This window comes from Crinia signifera, chromosome 7, assembly GCF_055691185.1.
Source record: "Crinia signifera chromosome 7, ASM5569118v1, whole genome shotgun sequence".
NCBI lineage: Eukaryota > Metazoa > Chordata > Amphibia > Anura > Myobatrachidae > Crinia > Crinia signifera.
In genome coordinates, this window is record NC_139223.1 from 37,006,600 (window position 1) to 37,025,405 (window position 18,806).

Sequence of the window (18,806 nt, forward strand, 5' to 3'; positions counted from 1 at the left end):
TACGTCAGTTTACAGTTTTATTAATCTCCAAGTACCTTATATAAAATGTACAAGAAACTATTATTGGGGTACTGACCAATGACAGTCGTGTTCAGGAAGCCGCTGTGCTTTTAGAGATGCCTCAGAGCTTTTTTTTTTTATTTGTAAGAAAATTTACATATTTACAAAAAAGAAAAGAAAACCTCTTTAGAAAAAAGTTTACAAATTCTTACATCTCCTGGATTATAAAGAAAATTTGATTTAATTTAAGAATGACATTTAAAAAAAAGGCACTCTGTGACGGACGTCTATTTGTACATATATCGGAAACATTACACTCATATACAAGCATCCAGGGGATTCCCCCACCAGACATAACACCACCACACTTTGGCTTTAAATCCAGTTTATGAAACGAGTGGAGAAGAGAACCAGTGTGGTTGCCCATAGCAACCAATCATTTGTACTTGAAGAATGATATCTTAAAGGACCTAGGTTGCTATGGGAATCTTTGCCGCTTAATACAGTATTCGCCTATAATTTATGGGTTATAACAGAGATCTGCATTTGCAGATAAGCAGTGAATCATGCACTGCACACAGTGACTGGGGGAGAGGGGGGCAGATGTACTGAGCCCGGTGAAGTAATAAAGTAGAAGGCAATAATACAGATGCCTAACTGTCATTTTGCAACCCCAGCCTGTAATTTGGCAGTTAGGAGCTGATTGACAGGCAGTAGAGATGGCCATCGACCATCGATGATGGTTTATGGCCGATGTTGAATACTTTTGCAAATCGATGTGGGGGAACCAGATGGTTTCCCTACATCGATGGCACAGCAGAACCAATGTTTTGACGTTTTTATTTCCCCGAAGGTGCTGAGACACAAATCATAGCCCCGCCCCTGACAACCCTGAAGCAGCGCCCCCATGTTCTGATTGGTCCATGGACCAGTCAAAGAAAATGGATGTCCATCGATGGTTATCCATTACACAGTTTGTTACTATCGATGGCTGGTTGCAGCATCCCCATCAATGGCAACCATCGATGGCAACTGCACCGATGGCCATCCCTAGCTGGTAGTTTATAATTTCACCATGCAGTACATCTGTCCCTGAATGCCCTATTCTCTAAATAAGTGGCAATCAAAAAAAGGAATTAAATGAAAAAAAAAAAAAAACCTTAAAACAAAACCGGACACTTATAAAGTACAGTACAATAAAATAAACACTTTATAGCCAATTAATCTGTAACAGAGTAGGAATACATCCACTGCATTAGCGTCATAAAACTATAACCCAAAATACATTGGAGGCTGCAGAAAAATACAAAATTTCGGTTTACAGCAAAAGCTGAACAACCCCCCTATTAAAAATATATTTATGTACACGAAGAAAGGCAAATTTTACATATACATTTTTTGTTTCTTTACAAGAATATACTCATTTGCATAAGTATTTGTGAACAGCCAATCAGCAGCACGCAGAGCTTTTGGGGGCAAAACATTCACACACATAAGAAAATAACCATAACAAGGTGCACCTTAAAGCATACAAACAACATACAAATAAAATGATGAGCAATATATACATTAACATTAATTATTGATTTTCCATTAGACACAGTAGATAAACCAAGAGAATGTTTAATACTTGACAATGTAAAGAAAGCCAAACTGGGAATTGTATGAAGAAGGAAAATGTGGACTGAGATCCCAGAGAAACCGGAGATTTAATAGCTATTTATCAAGGCAAACGGGATAGCAAAACTATAGCACAAAACGCGCATTCCTGCAAGAGCTTATTCTGATCAGCTGACAATTTCCACGTGAAGGAATGTCAAATTAAATCCCAATATCATTTAATTTGAACTTCAATCTATCCAACAAGTAACTATACAATTGTTTAATGAAGGTCTACTGTCTCCTTAGCCTTTATATACTGGTTTTGCAAAATCTAGCGTTCTGTAAAAGAATACCTCTGGTCACTTCACATGATTGGGAGTTGCCTTAATGTTGGCTTGGCCAATGTAAAAACAGGACGGACAAAACATTTCTACTTCGACGGTCACTTTTTGTTTTTTTTGCAAGAGTTCAAAAAAGTATATATAAATATAAAAAATTATATATATTTTTTATATAAAAATGACCACAAGACTGCAGTTACAATTCTGTGTTAACTTTTTTTAAGAATTGTATTTAATTTTATATTTAATTTTATTCCCAATGCCTAGAAGCTATTTGGTAAAAATTGGTAGCAGTGTAGTTAGCTTTTAGGTCGACATGAGTTTTTCAAATTTTTTTTTTTGTGCCGGTATTTCATGCCCTACCATCCACTACGGCATGGTGGGAGAATAAAATAGTGTGTCAAGTGCAGCGAGGCACCATGCCCAAAGCAAAAATTGGATGTATATAGACACCCGGTAGTGTCCATTGGGGCTCCTATTAAGTGTCCGTTCCTAGGTGATGCTTATAAAGTGACAATTTTATTTTTATGAAAATAACACCTGTTGCATGAGTGTTTTTAGCGCAATTATACCCTTTATCCATGTCAGTTTCTAATCATAGTGGGTGTGACACCCTACAAACACGTAACTGCAGCTCGGCACAACTACTCACCTCTAGGTGCCCAACTGGGGTACCCAGTATCACAAACCTCGTTTTTCTCTACTTAAGTTTTAAGACTACTTATTTCTGTAAAGTTTTATGTTGTTATTGAATTATCCTGAAGACCAAGGAAAGACCAGAGAGGAAGGAAGCAAGATTACATTCATTAGACGGAACCAGACTATGACTTTCGTACAGTATATTAATAAAACCAGGCTTGTTACTTTAACTATACTACAGGCCAAACCCAAAGAGATCTGTTGTTCATTTTACTGGATTCAAACATGACCTAAACAATATAATAAACTAAAGGTTTCAATAAACATAATGTTCCGCAGATCTGGCAAAGGCACCAAATTCGGGTAATTCAATTCTCCCAAAGGCAAGGGGGATATGAAGACGCAACGGGACCATTACACCTTCCCATGGGTACAGCCGAAAAATATATAATAAATATATATTATTGCATTGCAACAAGGCTTGTCAGGGTGCATAGGTACTTGCGCTTTATTATTTTACTCCCATCTCAGGATCAGGCCTCACGTCTTCCCCAACTGGCAATAGAGATGTCATGTACGTAGGACAGATGTTGGAGCGCTATCATTCACGTCAATCAGCAGAGTTGAAGACCACACAGATGCACCTTGTTTTGTCACCGGCGACCAATTCCATAACCATGTGACCACCTATACCAGAAGTGCGGTGACGACAGGCCGTACTCCACACAATTACGGCATCCATACACCTCCTGAATCTTAATACCTCCCATGTGGCACTTTTTTAGAGTTTGAGACCCAGAAACCCATTGAAATGCCGAATGTAATGCCGAGTATATTATTTTTTAAAATGTGTTGTCCGCAATGGTCTTTGTTATCGCTCACTACCCACGGCAATCGCCGCCGTGTCAGAAATTGCGCAGATAATACTGTCGTTTTGTGTTGCTGATAGAAAAACCGATCACTTTAATAGAGCAAATAAAACAAGATTCTGGAATACGAGGAGGTTAAATAATAAATTATATTTCTAGCTTTCAAAAAGGACCCACATAGAGCAGTTAAAAAAAAAAAAAAAAAAGTTTGGAAAGTTGTTTAAAATAATCAGGTACCCATACATAATGTGCCAGCAACGCCGACAGCTAGGCCCGGCATGCATACTGGACACAACATTTATTCAAAAGCAAACCGTAGTGTTTGTAAAAGCATACATAATACACGTGTGGCAACAGCGGTACACTGGAAATGGCGGCTCAGACACCGGAAATAAAATACATTGGCAGAATGATAATGGTACTATTGGCTTAAGATGAGAAGTGACATGTTTTGGCGGCGTCAGCACCGTAGAGTTACATTTACATAAGTGCACTGTGACATTGGGAATTATCTTCCTGTTTATTTCAAGGTATCAAAAATATGCAGCTTTCATAAACAAGTTTCTATTACAATCTCTATGTGAACTGTACACGGCTACGTTACATGAACTACCCCCCCAGGTGGGGGCGGGGCGGACGCGGTCCTGACAGGGTCCCTGTCTGCAGTCTCGTTGGAGACATCTGTGTGGTAATGAGCCTCACAAGGCCCGGGGTACGGCCCAGTAGGACAGCGAGGGACGCTTGCGCCGTCGCCGGATTCCAGCATTTAGTGTTTAAGGTGTTCAAGTCTCCCCTTTTATCCGCACAGCGAGTCATTTTAAGTTTCTGGGGTGATCTAGTCGATCTTTTCCACTTTGCCAATAATTTTTTCTTCATAAATGGGTAAAATCGAGTCATCGTCTCGGACTTCCTCAAAAACCACTCCGCAATCAAATTCATCGCTTACTTTCTTGAAGTAATACCTAGAAAACGGACATATTCAGAGTCACAAAAATGTAAGTACAGGACAGAGGGACAGAGAGACTCGTACTGTGGTTACTACACCTAGAAGACAGATTCATTGACACAAGGCTGTAAGAACAGGACAGAGAGACTCGTACTGTGGTTACTACACCTAGAAGACAGATTCATAGGCACAAGGCTGTAAGAACAGGACAGAGAGACTCGTACTGTGGTTACTACACCTAGTAGACGGACAGATTCATACACAAGACTGTAAGATCAGGACAGAGAGACTCGTACTGTGGTTAATACACCTAGAAGACAGATTCATAGGCACAAGGCTGTAAGAACAGGACAGACAGACTCATACTGTGGTTACTACACCTAGAAGACAGATTCATAGGCACAAGGCTGTAAGAACAGGACAGACAGACTCGTACTGTGGTTACTACACCTAGAAGACAGATTCATAGGCACAAGGCTGTAAGAACAGGACAGACAGACTCGTACTGTGGTTACTACACCTAGAAGACAGATTCATAGGCACAAGACTGTAAGATCAGGACAGACAGACTCGCACTGTGGTTAATACTCCTAGTAGACAGACAGATTCATAGACACAAGGCTGTAAGAACAGGACAGAGACTCGTACTGTGGTTACTACACCTAGAAGACAGATTCATAGGCACAAGACTGTAAGAACAGGACAGACAGACTCGTACTGTGGTTAATACTCCTAGTAGACAGACAGATTCATAGACACAAGGCTGTAAGAACAGGACAGAGAGACTCGTACTGTGGTTACTACACCTAGAAGACAGATTCATAGGCACAAGACTGTAAGAACAGGACAGACAGACTCGTACTGTGGTTACTACACCTAGAAGACAGATTCATAGGCACAAGACTGTAAGATCAGGACAGACAGACTCGTACTGTGGTTACTACACCTAGTAGCCAGGACAGATTCATAGGCACAAGGCTGTAAGATCAGGACAGACAGACTCGTACTGTGGTTACTACACCTAGTAGCCAGGACAGATTCATAGGCACAAGGCTGTAAGATCAGGACAGACAGACTCGTACTGTGGCTACTACACCTAGTAGACAGGACAGATTCATAGGCACAAGGCCTATGAATGTAAAGGACAGGACATACGCATACTGTGGCTTACCTGTAATTTCCTTTTTTTGTAAGTAACTCCTTGAATTGTCCCAGGGTCACCACACGACCTTTCACCATGGTCCTGTAAGGAATCGGTTCTCCACAGAAATAGTAAGCCACGACAATGTTATCACAGGGCTGCCCGGAGCCACTTCCTCCCTTCTTCTGTGGCTTTAACCTGATAAAGAGAACCCAAAACGTTAAACAAAAAAAAAAACAGTCGATACGTGAACTATACTGAAGCTAAAATCAATGGACACGGAGCGAACTCCGACCGCTCTGTACCACCTACAGTGCTGGATATTAAGATGCCGAGATCCAAAAAACTAATGTATGGACCGCAAAGAAACTTACAAATAGGAAGTCTCAAATGCAGAGGAAGAACACTTAACTCTTTATGTAATAATGGCGTAATACATTCTCTGTTATTTCAGGAAAAAAACAAAAAAACAGGCATTGCAGAGGGATGTTTTGAACTCCCTGCTTATGCTCATTTGACAATGGTCATAGAATACCGAAAGAAATGCAAATGACTGCAATTAACCAGTTGACTCTCATATTAAAGGACTTCCCTACAATTTCCGGAGCAGATTGGTTTAATTATTTCTATCACAAACAAACATAACTATAAAAGACGACTCCTGGACAACTGCTGAAGTACGGAATGCCAGTTGGCAGTACCCCTGTGTATGGACCCACCAATTTATGCAGCCAGTCATGTTACCAAGGAGGAAAACAAGACCATCCTATCTCAGCTTCACAAGAACCCAAGGTGATTCAGGATTGGAAAGACAACATTAGGCCAAGTAATCGGCTTATCTGTCAGAATGTTACGTGAGTGCTCAGACATATATAGCCAAATATATATAATGGGGTAAGTGTATGGCGCTTGGAGAAGTGCTAGAACGTTATGTGCTAGGTGATAATGCACCAGCCAATCAGCTCCAATATGTAAATTGACAGGTAGGAGCTGATTGGCTGGAGCATTATCACCTTGCACATAACATACTTTATGGGGATAGCACTTCTCCAAGCTTCATACATTTACCCCAATGTGTCAGGTAACACACCTATAGGTGGCGTTATATATGGGCCATGTACTGCACAGCTACATTGTTACCCAAACTAGCCCATCCTTTGTAACTCTTCAATACATGGACATGTAAGTCTTACATTATACAGAGTGCAGCGGATGTTTGTTGATGCAATTAACAATGTGAATTGCTCTCTGCTACGCTCAGTATGTCAGTAGTAATACAGCAGAAACCTACGGTCTCCCAGCTGCGGGTAAGTAAGCATGCTAGAGGTCACTGTTACTGGCCGCAGAGATGGCGCGCGTCGGCCCAGGGGCACCCACAAATCATACATGTGCTTTTCAAAAAGTAGATAACACTACAACACAATAGAATTTACTCTCTAGATATTAGGGGGGGGGGATGAATGGGGGTGTGGTAGCAGCTGACCGGAGGGGGAGACGCACAAAAGGTGGGGTGGCTACAGGCGGGGTGGTGGGAGAGGGGTTAGTACAAGCACAGAGAAATGCACACATGATAAGAAGAGTGACACATACTGTGACTCTGAGAGATCCATGTCGGAGACAGCTGGTACCACATTCAGCAGTGGGATATAAGCTGGCCTGACAGAAGAGCGCCCCCGCTGGATTACCTCTTGAACATACCTAGAGAACAACCTTGCAGATTAGAAAATGATCTAGATCCATGCAGTGGCACCGAATGATAACGCGCTACTTCTACTAATAATGTGACAGCCTTACGTAACAACAGCGGGCCAACAATGCTTAACATTCCCACCAATGCTCAGGACGCAGCACGTTAAGCACCATCTAGGATGGTCTTCCTCCCCAGGGCTAAACTGTGTAAGCCCAGGTGTAGTTCTGTACACACTAGTAACATCGGAGCAGGATCTGGATACCAGCACCAGGTAATGCGGATGATCATGGTATATGGGGGCGGGGAGAGTGCGGGGAAGAGAGGTCACTTAAACAAGTATCCAGCAGACTATAAAACCCCTGTAATTCTAACGCGGCAATATGGCCCATGAAGTACTCATACACAGATTGGTTATCCGTCGGCCCAAAGAATTCCAATGGACACCATAGGGTCATCTAGTGGTAACAAATCAAGCTTAATTGAGACAAAATACTTAAAGCTGACAATCTGCTCCCGCTGGTATGTGCTGGATTTTGGACAGGGTTCAGCCCGTTGTATTACATAGGTATCTAAAAGGTTTATACATTCGGAGTCCATTATCACCAGTGCTGGCTGCTGCATGCTCATCAGGGACAAAGCATCCTGTACTGAGAAACACAGGACTGTCATAGGGATCACTGATCCCTAGAATCGCTTCTACGCAGCCACATCTGACAGTGATCTATAGCGCAATGCCAACACTGACTATGAACGTGTCTGACAGGTCGGAACAAAGCAAGAATACAAATGGGTGGAAATACCCTTAAACCAGTGCTTTCCAAACTCTGCTTAAGCACAGGTGATTTCATTTAGTACCTCAGTCAGTGTGATTATACCATATAGCACAGATATCCTTAAAACGTGGACTATTAGGGTGCCTTGAGGACTGTGTTTGGGAACCACTGCCTTAAAGGCAAAATGACTAAGTCGGTAAGGAGCTTCTGAAGCCACCAGTATATTAGGATATCCATAGGATATAAACGGTTCCAAAAAAAAAAGGTAACATTTACCGAAAGCATAAATAGCGTAAGAACACAAAAACGTTACATGTAACACTTGTCCATCAGAAAAGATACTGAGATGTAACGTGAGCGCTAAAATGCTTTACCGTCTTTAGTAATTTCCAATGAAGTACAAATCCGAGCCTGACCACCGCCCGGTAGCCAGAAAGGACGAACATCGAGTAAAAAATGGGTTCTAGCTGCTGTGCAATGACATATGTATAGAGCAGGGTTGCCGATTTTAAGATTCTCCTCTCCGGGAGAAGCCCGGAGAGGAGAGTTTCAGCAGCCGCTCAGGGGGCGGGGCTTACGAGCGACATCACTAAGCCCCGCCCCCATGTTGTTAAAGCCGCAAATTCAGTGATCTCCGTGGAGGGGGCGGGGCTAAAATGACGCGATTGTGCCGTTTTAGCTCCGCCCCCTCCTCTGAGACCCGAGGATTGCGGCATTTTAATGCCGCAATCCGGGGGTCAGCGGGGGTCCCCCCTGAATCCGGGAGGGTTGCCCACCCTTCCGGGGGCCGGGAGGGGGTACCCGATTTTCGGGAGACTCCCGGAAATTCCGGGAGGGTCGGCAACCCTGGTATAGAGTGTATACTCATGATGTAAAATATACATATACAAATGTGTCCTTGTACACCGTGGTCTCAGTCATGCCGCGTCCCAGGTGACTCAGTCGTATCTCTTGCCCACACTGCAAGTGTCATGCGCATAAATAAAAAAACTTGGTAGTTTATGTTGCAGTAATGGTGGCAGCGGGCACAAATGGCCTTAGCACAGTAACCAAGCAAGGACAACTTCTAAATGTGGGACTTGGGCCCAGGCAGACAGCATGGACAATGCAGCACACAAAATACTGAACACTGAATAGTTTGGTACCTTTGTTTCCCTTGCGCTTTCCCAGCTTTTTTCTCCTCCTCTTCCAGCCGCCGGCGTGCTTCCTCCAACTGCGTCAGAGGATTGGGGGCAGGATTCGGTGGCATGGTGGGGTCTTGGATGAAGGGGTGAGAAGGCTGCACCACGTTGCGTAGCTGAGCACTGACCCACGGGTGTACTGCACCGGGCCTTTCAATGGAAAGTGGTCTAGGCACATCATGAGCGGGTTGCTTCTTGGCACCGGATGAGCTGCAGATGTACAATGTGTTACATGCAAAAGGTTAGCAAAAATGATCCACTTACAACACAAACAGGCAATAAACTAATGCCACTGCCCTATCGGTGCACTATAAACCGGGTGCACTGAAATAGCCATATTTACTAGAGGGATGGGTCCAGATACTCCAAACTGGTGTGACATATAGAAGAGAAAATATGGAAGAAGGGAAAGCTAGTAGAGTCATGGGGGAGGGGGAGAATTAAATTATGTTACATTAGTAACCTGGTCTGTTTTAAAGAGACACATGCTAAAAAAACACCATTTCGCCCCTTGAGTGGTGGGTTTTGGTGGGGCAGGACAAACCTACGAGGGCAGCGGTGATCCAAATCCCCCCCCTCCCCCCATATCCGCTCCGGAGCTCCTGGGCACTGCCACTGCCTTAGCCGCCATTCACAACATGCCATGCCGAACATCCCCGAGCAGGGGAGCTCCAGCGTATAATTACTGGAGAGGTGAGGGGGAGCGACGGGAGAGGAGGTGGGGGGTGCTCGGACACAACTGCAGGCACCACTGGCGCACACCTTCATATTGGTGGTATGCCCGGAAGTATTCCGGGACAGCCCGCTGCGGCAGCGCAGCTGAGCCCGTAAAATTTCCAGGCATACCACTCAAGTGGTTAATGTTGTAAAGTGGAGTTGATGTTAGAAAATGTGCCGAGCACAACGAGCCATGGAGCCCGAAGCGTGGCGAGCGCACGCGGAAAATGAGCCCGAAGCATGGTGAGCGCAGCGAGGCCCGCGAGGGGATGTGGATAACTTGACATTTATTCCGCTTCCGCTACCCACTATTCGAGCTCGGTGGCTCACTGCGCTTGCCACACTTTATAAAATCAACTCAGTGCCAATGTGGATAGTGGGGGTATGAACAGGTCGGGAGCACGCATTCCGGATAGTGTGGGGGGGTGCTAGACGTGGATAGTGGGGGGTGTTTGCTAAATCGCATGCGATTTGCGTATGATGCGATCTGCGGGCAGTAGCGCAGTGAAACTACACAAGTACCAACGCATGCGATGCGATCCCAGTGCTGCTATGAAACTACTCAAGTACCCTGTGAAACAGTTTTATAGTCATGTCTCCACAGACCGGTGTAACACCTACATTCTGACATCAGGGTGACATTATCAGAACGGGGATGGAGGCGCAGGTAAATAACTCACCTATGGACGGTTTTCTTGTGTCTGCTAATCTCTTTCTCCCCTTCCATTATCCACTGCATTATTTTCTGGTGCCTCTCTGCATCTTCCGGAACAACAGGCATTTCATAGCTGGCACTTTCCATCTTTCCGGAGTCCACTTTCTTTGCATTCCGCTTGGCGAGCATACTTACTTTCCCACTGGAAGAGAGAACCGAGGTTACACACAGACACACACAAAGCCGTTCTGCTATATGCCTACAGTCTTGGAAGGAGTTGGCCAATGGCTGAATGCAAGGACAGTTCCATGGAGACTCTTTACTTTGCTGGAAAGCCTGTCGACCTGAATCACTGTGACGCAAGCAATAAATGTGAAGATCGTAGGGTTCTGGTGGCAACTACATATCCTGAACTCACATGGGGCCACTAGATCAGGGACTGATGTTAATAACCAGTGTGCATTATGGAGATCCCCTATAGAGGGTAATACTGCAGGCAGGGCCCTGTTACCTCTTGGTAATTCTTGGATTCTGCAAGTGGCAAAACTTTTTACCATCGATATTGGGGGACACTGTATAGGAATACGCAAAACCCACATTAGCGATGTGGACTTCAGGTGACATAGAAAGCATCTCAATCCCCAAACTCACCTGTAGCCCAAAGAATCCATAGGATTGGGGGCCATCCCCATGCTCTCTGCATAATTGCGGGATTTGGTTGCATAGTTATGAGGGTCTACATTCCAGGCAAAGTTGCCTTGTACTCTTTGTGTGGCCTCAGCCTCAATCAGTTCTTTAGGTTTCACCCCGCTGTGGTGGTGAACATGGTGATAGGTATGTTTATGGTACAGGTTGGACGCCTCTAGTTTTGACCCAGACTTGGCCGAATGCTTGCCGTGTCCAGATTGCATTGTTCCCATAGAGGCGGGAAGGCCCTTGCCCGTGTGACCGCCATCAGGCGAGCGTGGCTTTGGAGAATGGCGGCCAGGCCCCGGTGACTGGCAACCTGGCGTTTTCATGACACGCTGCACATGTTCATCGAGAATGGACTCTGGATTTTCCTCGTGGGCGTCTCGGATCTGCATCCCCACACAACCCATCTCGGAATACCGGGAACCATAATGATGCACAGGCTGGCTTGAAGGCAACTTGTGGCTAACCATTGAGGGTGCGGACGAGACATCGGCATCGTCCCCTTCTTCTTCCTTTGGGAACAAAAAAAGGAAATATGTTCTGTGATATAAAGAGAAAAGCTCATACAGTTATGTATAGACAATATTCTAAGAAGTGCTGTAGTATATACAAATGCCCACTAGATGGCAGCGTTGTAGCACAGGTTGATAATCTTGACTTCTAAGACCACCATTACTGTATGACCTTGTCAAATAGATATTTTTTTATTATAATTATTACTTTTGACCCAAGCATATAGATAAACTGAAAACCAAGTCATGTGCACTGTATACTGTAGATTACAGCTTGGACACTGCACAGCGAGCACTGCTGTACTAGATACTGGTGCTACTGGATATGTGAGGAAGAAGAGGTTGTGTGGCATTTAAATAATATATGAACTACATCTCGAATGTTAAAGGGCAATCTATTCAGTGGGGAAAGAGATACAGCAACCTTGTGCTTTTATGAACATCGCTGTAATGTTTGGCGTACGCAGAACAGTGTATACTTCAAAGCATTTCCATAAATGCAAAGACCCCTCCTATACTACAGCGCTAAAACCCCTAGCAACAGGATCGCTTGGTACTATTCATTATCACACAGATACCACTTCAGTCATTTACTGTATCTGCAATTTCCCCCCAGACAACCGTAGACCACAATCTCTGCAGTAGGGATGGACTTCAGCTCTTTCCATAAATGACTGACAGTCCCAGCTGTATTAGGAGTGCGGGCTGTCAATCATCAGACAAGCGGCAGAGGGGCCAACAGTGCAAACTGTGGAGATCTAGAACCTGTAAATGTCTGGCAACTCTGGGACAAGCCGAAGAGCAGTGGTGGGGCATATAGGGCCTCATTCTGAACAAACGCAGCTGCGCATATGTCCAGGACTTTATGCTAACTGCTACAGAGCACGTTCCTGGTGTACCATCCAAATGTCATCATAAGTCAATGTATCCGCCATGTCTCTGTATGCAATCAGCGACTGGCCTGAGACACTACCCTATCTCTGTGCGGCTGGTTAGCCACCCCCATTACCACCCAGTGCTGACCCCTTACACTCCTACTTCTGACACTGTGTATACTGTATAAATCTGTACAGTGACTCTCTGCTAGAAATCCGGATGCATGTGCAGACTAAAAACACTGTTCCACAGCGACTGAATCAGGCTCAAAGTTTATACCAGAAAATGTTACTTTTGAGGTTGAGGGATCTTTTCCATGTTGGCAATGAGGATCCCAAGTGCTTGCTGGCCCTGGCTTTCATTACTGCGCCCAGTAAAAGTGTCTTTCAGTTCTGGGTCATACGGTCCCTATACAGAATTGACCCCTGTCAATGCTTTAGGCAGATGAACATAGCTGGACCTAGTCAGATCCAGGTTACACTGAACCTATGGAGACCAACGAAAGTGGACAACCGACTCTAGTGGTATTCAGTTGGTCTTATTGTTTCGGCTGGATTAATTTGACCCGTGACTATTCAGATGCGGGCGTTTTTTGCCAGTTTTCTAATCACTCCTGTTGATGCCTTTTCACTTTTTTCTTGGTTGAAAAAGGGATTGGTGAAAAACATCACAATTTTACTGATAAAAGATAACAGTCAAAAGGCCGACATGCGTTTTTGAGCCGACAGGCGGTATTTCATGCCTAGGGCTTGGAGGGAGTATAGAACAGTGTACAGAGCACAGCGAGGCACCGTGTCCAAAGCACGCCCAACGCAGCAAGCCATGTGAGGGGACATGGTGAACCGATATGGCATCCATGTCTACATTCGGGACAAAAAAAGAAGTGTAAAACCCAGGTCGACCTTTTGACTGTCCACCTAGCCATTGTCGTCCTAATGCTTCTGTCAACGATAGGTATGTCGACCTATTTCAGATGTCGTGTTGACAAAATGACCCATAACCCAAATACTTCTTCACTATGCTGCCTTATAGAAATTGCCATGAATGACATAGTGAGTAATCAGTTTACTGTGACAGGCTGCACCAGAACCGACGTGTGCTCTGGTCACGACACTGTATGTCAGTGGTCAGGGAACTCGGTCCTCATTACCCCACATTGTGCATGTTTTGCTGGTAACCCAGCAGGTGCACAGGTGCACTAATTACTCACAGACACATTTTATAAGGTCTGCAGGTGGAGGTAATTATTTCACTTGTGATTCTGTGAGGAGACCTGCAAAACATGCACTGCGTGGGGTAATGAGGACCGAGTTCCCTGACCACTGGTGTATGTGGATAAACCAAAATCCCCACAGACTGACCAGAAATCGTAACGGTGCACTGATCACATGACGAACTAATAAAAGTATCATGAATAATGTAACTGCAGTCATTTGGAATAGACCTATTGACTATTTCCGCTGAACCCCGGAATTTATCTTGCTGGAGAACGCATTGATAAAAGTCAACAGAACATCTAGTGCCATGGTGGCCGGTGAGACCCGGCTTCTATCCCGGACTCCGGGGTTTGACCCATACTCACAGCTCTCACGCGTTTCAGTCGCTCCTCTAGCTTCTCTCCTGCTTCACGGTCTCTCAGAACTCCCTCCAAGCGACTTATAAGCTCAGCAGCAAATTTTTCAGGATCAACGTGAATATCCTTTGGTATGTGATATGTACGCTGGGGGGGAAACAATGAGTGAGAATGCGGAAGTCTGACGTTTTCTTTCATTAAGTACAATCCGAGACCAAATACAGCCTGTAGCTCACACCACAGAGAGCGCAAATGCAATACCTGAAAACTAGCACATTTTTGCTAAAGTGGTAACAATGTTATACAAATTATATTTATAATAACCAAATCATCCTCCTGAAGGTCCAACCACTTCACCAGTCTTACAATCTGAGGCGTAGGCGGGGGACCCACTATGGCCAGAGCAATGGTACATGATCAGAGGTTTGGGTCTGTACGCCTGGGACATCAGGGCTGTGGAGTCTGTAAGCCAAAAGTTGATCACGATTCCTCAGTTTTATGAATAGAGGAATCAGAGCCGAATGTTCGGCTTCCCGGGTGCACAGACCTGCTCTCCACAGAAAGACTGCTGTGGCCAATGCAACAAACATGGCAGGCGCTTCCGGACACAGGAATGCAAGTGTTTTTTTTTTTGCGACAGGCAAAAGTTACTGGGCGCCCGTTACTTCTTGTGCATGTACCGCCCAAATGCACCAGGTTCCGGCATGTCAATCTGCTAAACCTGTCTACAGGCTGCGGCGGTGCGTTTGGGCGCCTAAATGTCAGGCTATAGGTGGACTTCTACTCGTCACCCAAGGAAGGTAGCATTAATCTCCACCCGGGGCACTTGCGCCATTGACATAAACAATTCAATAGCTCGAGTCAGTTTAGCCGGGAACTGCAGCCGGGAAGAAATGAGCTCCCACAAAGTCTATGCAGAAAATGCATACAAGTAATTCAATGTTTCCCCTGTACCTACCACTAGGGGATGCTAAACAGCGCAATACATCCGCAGGAAGGACATTCATTTGGGGGTGATGGTTTTTTTTTAAAATTGCTTTCCAGATTATAATTGCAGCAACTTTCATATGTCTCCTTGCACAATGGCCGGTGATGTGATTCCAGATGAATGGAATCAAAATGAGTCTTAAATTAATTTCCCCAAAATAGAAGAGCATAATTCCGAAATGATTATATTACCATAGAACGCTCACACGCAGAAAGCTAATAATTAATACAAGCAGAATAGAAATAATGTAGGGTAACGGAAGAAATAATAAGCTGCAGAAACCCTTAAAGAGGGCAACCAAACAGCACTGAAAGGTGGATTAAGCAAATCCCCAGGGTAAACGCATGATAGTTGAAAGCCGGTCTGGAAAACAAAAGCCCCCTTTCATAACAGCATCATGCCGGAAACAAGAATGGCCGGGATGTAATATTTCCAGCCAACCAAATGCTGAAACAACCTGATGATATTGGAGGAGCCTCGCTGTACAGAAACACACATGAGGAGGAGGAGCCTTGCTGTACAGAAACACACATGAGGAGGAGGAGCCTTGCTGTACAGAAACACACATGAGGAGGAGGAGCCTCGCTGTACAGAAACACACATGAGGAGGAGGAGCCTTGCTGTACAGAAACACACATGAGGAGGAGGAGCCTCGCTGTACACAGTGTTGCAAGTAAGGGGGTACGGCGTGGTACGGAGTACCTGTAAGAAATATGTTGCAGGTACGCAGTACCACTTACCCCTGATCCACTGTCATTTCTATTTTCATTTTAAGTCTAAATATAATGCATCCGCAGCCCGCCCCCCCAGCGTTATGATTGGTGCTGTATGCAGCTACCGGCTACTGCTGATTTAGCCTGTCACACTGACTGGCATCAGCAGCGCCGACAGCATGAAGAGCAGGCTCCACTATTGTAAGCACAAGCTGCCTGGCTCTCCCCCAAGCAAGAGCCAACCCACCCCCAGTCATTCCCAGTTTCTCATTCCCTGTCTCCTGTGTCCACGCCTCTATTGTCATTTAGTCACTCCTCTAGCTTTGTGTGACCACGCCCCCTGATGACACATGACCATGCCCATTTTTGGTGGAGGCTATCAGTACCACCAAGAAAAAAATTCTACTTGCACCACTGGCTGTACAGAAACACACATGAGGAGGAGGAGCCTCGCTGTACAGAACCACACATGAAGAGGAGGAGCCTCGCTGTACAGAACCACACATGAGGAGGAGGAGCCTCGCTGTACAGAAACACACATGAGGAGGAGGAGCCTCGCTGTACAGAAACACACATGAGGAGGAGGAGCCTCGCTGTACAGAAACACACGTGAAACCCGGGGCTTTTAAAAAACTACGGGCAGAGGTTGCAATCAATGGGCCTGGATATGAGCAACGGAATACAAACTGAGAGGTCGACACGAGCATTAAGTCGACAGGTGGTAGGTCAATAGTCAAAAGGCCGACATGTGTTTTTCACGGTTTTTGGCCCGTATCAAGGTACCGCTGCATTCGCCATGCTTCCGGCACGGTGGCTCGCTGCGATCGGCACACATGCCCTACTGAGTGGATGGAAGGGTATGAAGTACTGCCTGTCGGCACAAGTTGGCTCCAAAAAACATGAAAAACTCATGTCGACCTTTTGATTTAACGACCTTCGCCGTGTCGACTTATTTCATTGTCCGATCTTTAGTTGTTGACCAGGTGACTGTACACCCTTCTGGCTTACATAGTCATGAAAACAAAGGAACGGCGGTCTGATTTACCACAGATTTTACTATCTCCGGCCACCATTGTGTTATTTATCAGATGCATTTATCTGGAACGCCGGCCTGTGCCATCCCAGCCATGACAGCACTGTGGCATTCTGATAAAGGGTCTCCTGTAACACGGGGAGGGGGTAACACTGCTGCAGGGCAGCGCACAAGCCAGGAGCATCTCTCAGTAACTGCCGGACAGAGGACGCCGATCCCTACAAGCTGCAGCAGCAGCAGCACACAATGCAAAACCACCGCACTAAGGATCAATTGTAAGGAGCTCCCCAACAATGGCTTTGTTACTTACTGGAATGTGAGGTAGTGGCACACGTCCATTTGCTTTGGCACTTTCTTGCATTTCCCTGCGATGGTGCTTCCGTAGTCTGTAAGGTGGAATCCCATCGCTGAATAAAAGATGCTCAGATTAGAATGGATCTAGATCATTCCACATTGGTGTAGCAGAAAAGCTACTAGGGCCTAGTAACATTCCAATCATTTATAGAGTGAAAGGGTAATGATGGCACAAAACAAGCATTCATACACTACAGCAGGTACAAGCAACCTGTGGAACTACACATCCCAGCATGCCATGCTACAATCTTGATAACTTTTGCGATTCTTGCTGTGTTTCTCTGGTCTATAGCTGGGGCACAGGTGCGTTACTTGGCTGAGGTCAGGTAGACACTGTCACCACTTCAGTGGTGGCCTATTGGTTGCTTGAAAAAGTCATTGAATTTGCCCGCCCAGCTGTGACAGCCCCCGCAGCAAGTGCACTGATAGTTAGTGGACTACATGAACACACACCCAGTTGTGCGGTTAATACTTGAAATATATCGGCGTGCTGCTGCGGTATGTCTGAACTAGGACATTGTTTCCTACACCCACTGGCCTGCTACTGATATAGCGGACTAGTGTGTACCCAGCATAACACAATACATCTACAGGTGGTTCCTGAGGATACTGTGCCTAGAATACACCAGTATTACCACTGTGGTCAGGGTAGATGAACAGGATGAATGATCATCCGACAAATATGCACCAACTGCTATTACAGTGCTAGCGTACAGCAGAATCCGGGATGTGTGTTTCCAGCCATTGTAGAACCCACACCAAGGCTAGTTGGGTATGGGTAATAGGGTCACCAGCACGAAGGTCGACATGGGCCAAGGTCAACATAGAAAAGGCCGACATGGGCTCGGCACACTATTTTATTTACCCACCACGCCCTAGTGGATGGTGGGGCATGAAATACCACAGGTCCAATTCCTTTAAAAAAAGGTGAAAAACCCCATGTCGACCTTTTGTCCGTCGACCTAGCCCCTGTCGACTTAATGCTTGTGTCAACCTGTTCATGCGTCGACCTTGGCCCATGCTGACCTTCAATGGTTGACCCAATGCATTTTGACCTAACGACGGTATACCGGCTAGTTTCTACCCACTAATAGAAATGCGAAGCTACATAAAGGGGCCACCGGGTGAACCGATATTTATGTGTATATCTTAGCTATATTTCTGGCAGGGCCACTGTAATGCGCTGTACTGTAATTTCCCTCATTTCATATTTATAGGGGTATTCAATGGCTGTCGTGCTCCCGCAGCCATCTCCCGATGGGGGAGATGGCTGTGGGGCCCTATTCAATGCTGTCTTCCTCGCAGCTCGTCTATTTCCGCCCTCAACTCGCGGCCACGCCCCTTCTCGGCACTCGGACACCGAATCCTGACTGGTGAGCTCCAGTCGAGCAAAGCGAGAAAGGGACAGGGGCCCAGCTGTCGCGCTAGCTCAACAGCCGTGCCCCTGACATTGAATACCCCCCTTAGCCGGTAGGCAATTCAATCTGTGTGTGTCCCCTTACCAAAACCC

The 18,806-nt window shown here is 45.5% G+C and overlaps 1 protein-coding gene across 3 annotated transcripts in view; it reads right to left on the reverse strand.

Annotated features, from left to right (window-relative positions):
* Positions 1–18,806, reverse strand: part of AXIN1 (axin 1) — a 132,967-nt gene continuing 114,161 nt past the window's right edge. For 2 of the 3 annotated variants that reach the window (XM_083152832.1, XM_083152831.1), the window contains 8 exons: positions 17,253–17,349; positions 14,218–14,355; positions 11,206–11,759; positions 10,580–10,756; positions 9,147–9,392; positions 7,129–7,236; positions 5,569–5,736; positions 1–4,413 (listed from right to left, as the gene is read on the reverse strand). In XM_083152832.1, the coding sequence (XP_083008958.1) occupies positions 4,287–4,413; positions 5,569–5,736; positions 7,129–7,236; positions 9,147–9,392; positions 10,580–10,756; positions 11,206–11,759; positions 14,218–14,355; positions 17,253–17,349 (1,615 nt within the window). In that variant the 3' untranslated portion in view covers positions 1–4,286. The remainder of the gene's footprint in view (positions 4,414–5,568; positions 5,737–7,128; positions 7,237–9,146; positions 9,393–10,579; positions 10,757–11,205; positions 11,760–14,217; positions 14,356–17,252; positions 17,350–18,806) is intronic. The other variant, XM_083152833.1, reaches the window with a different exon arrangement.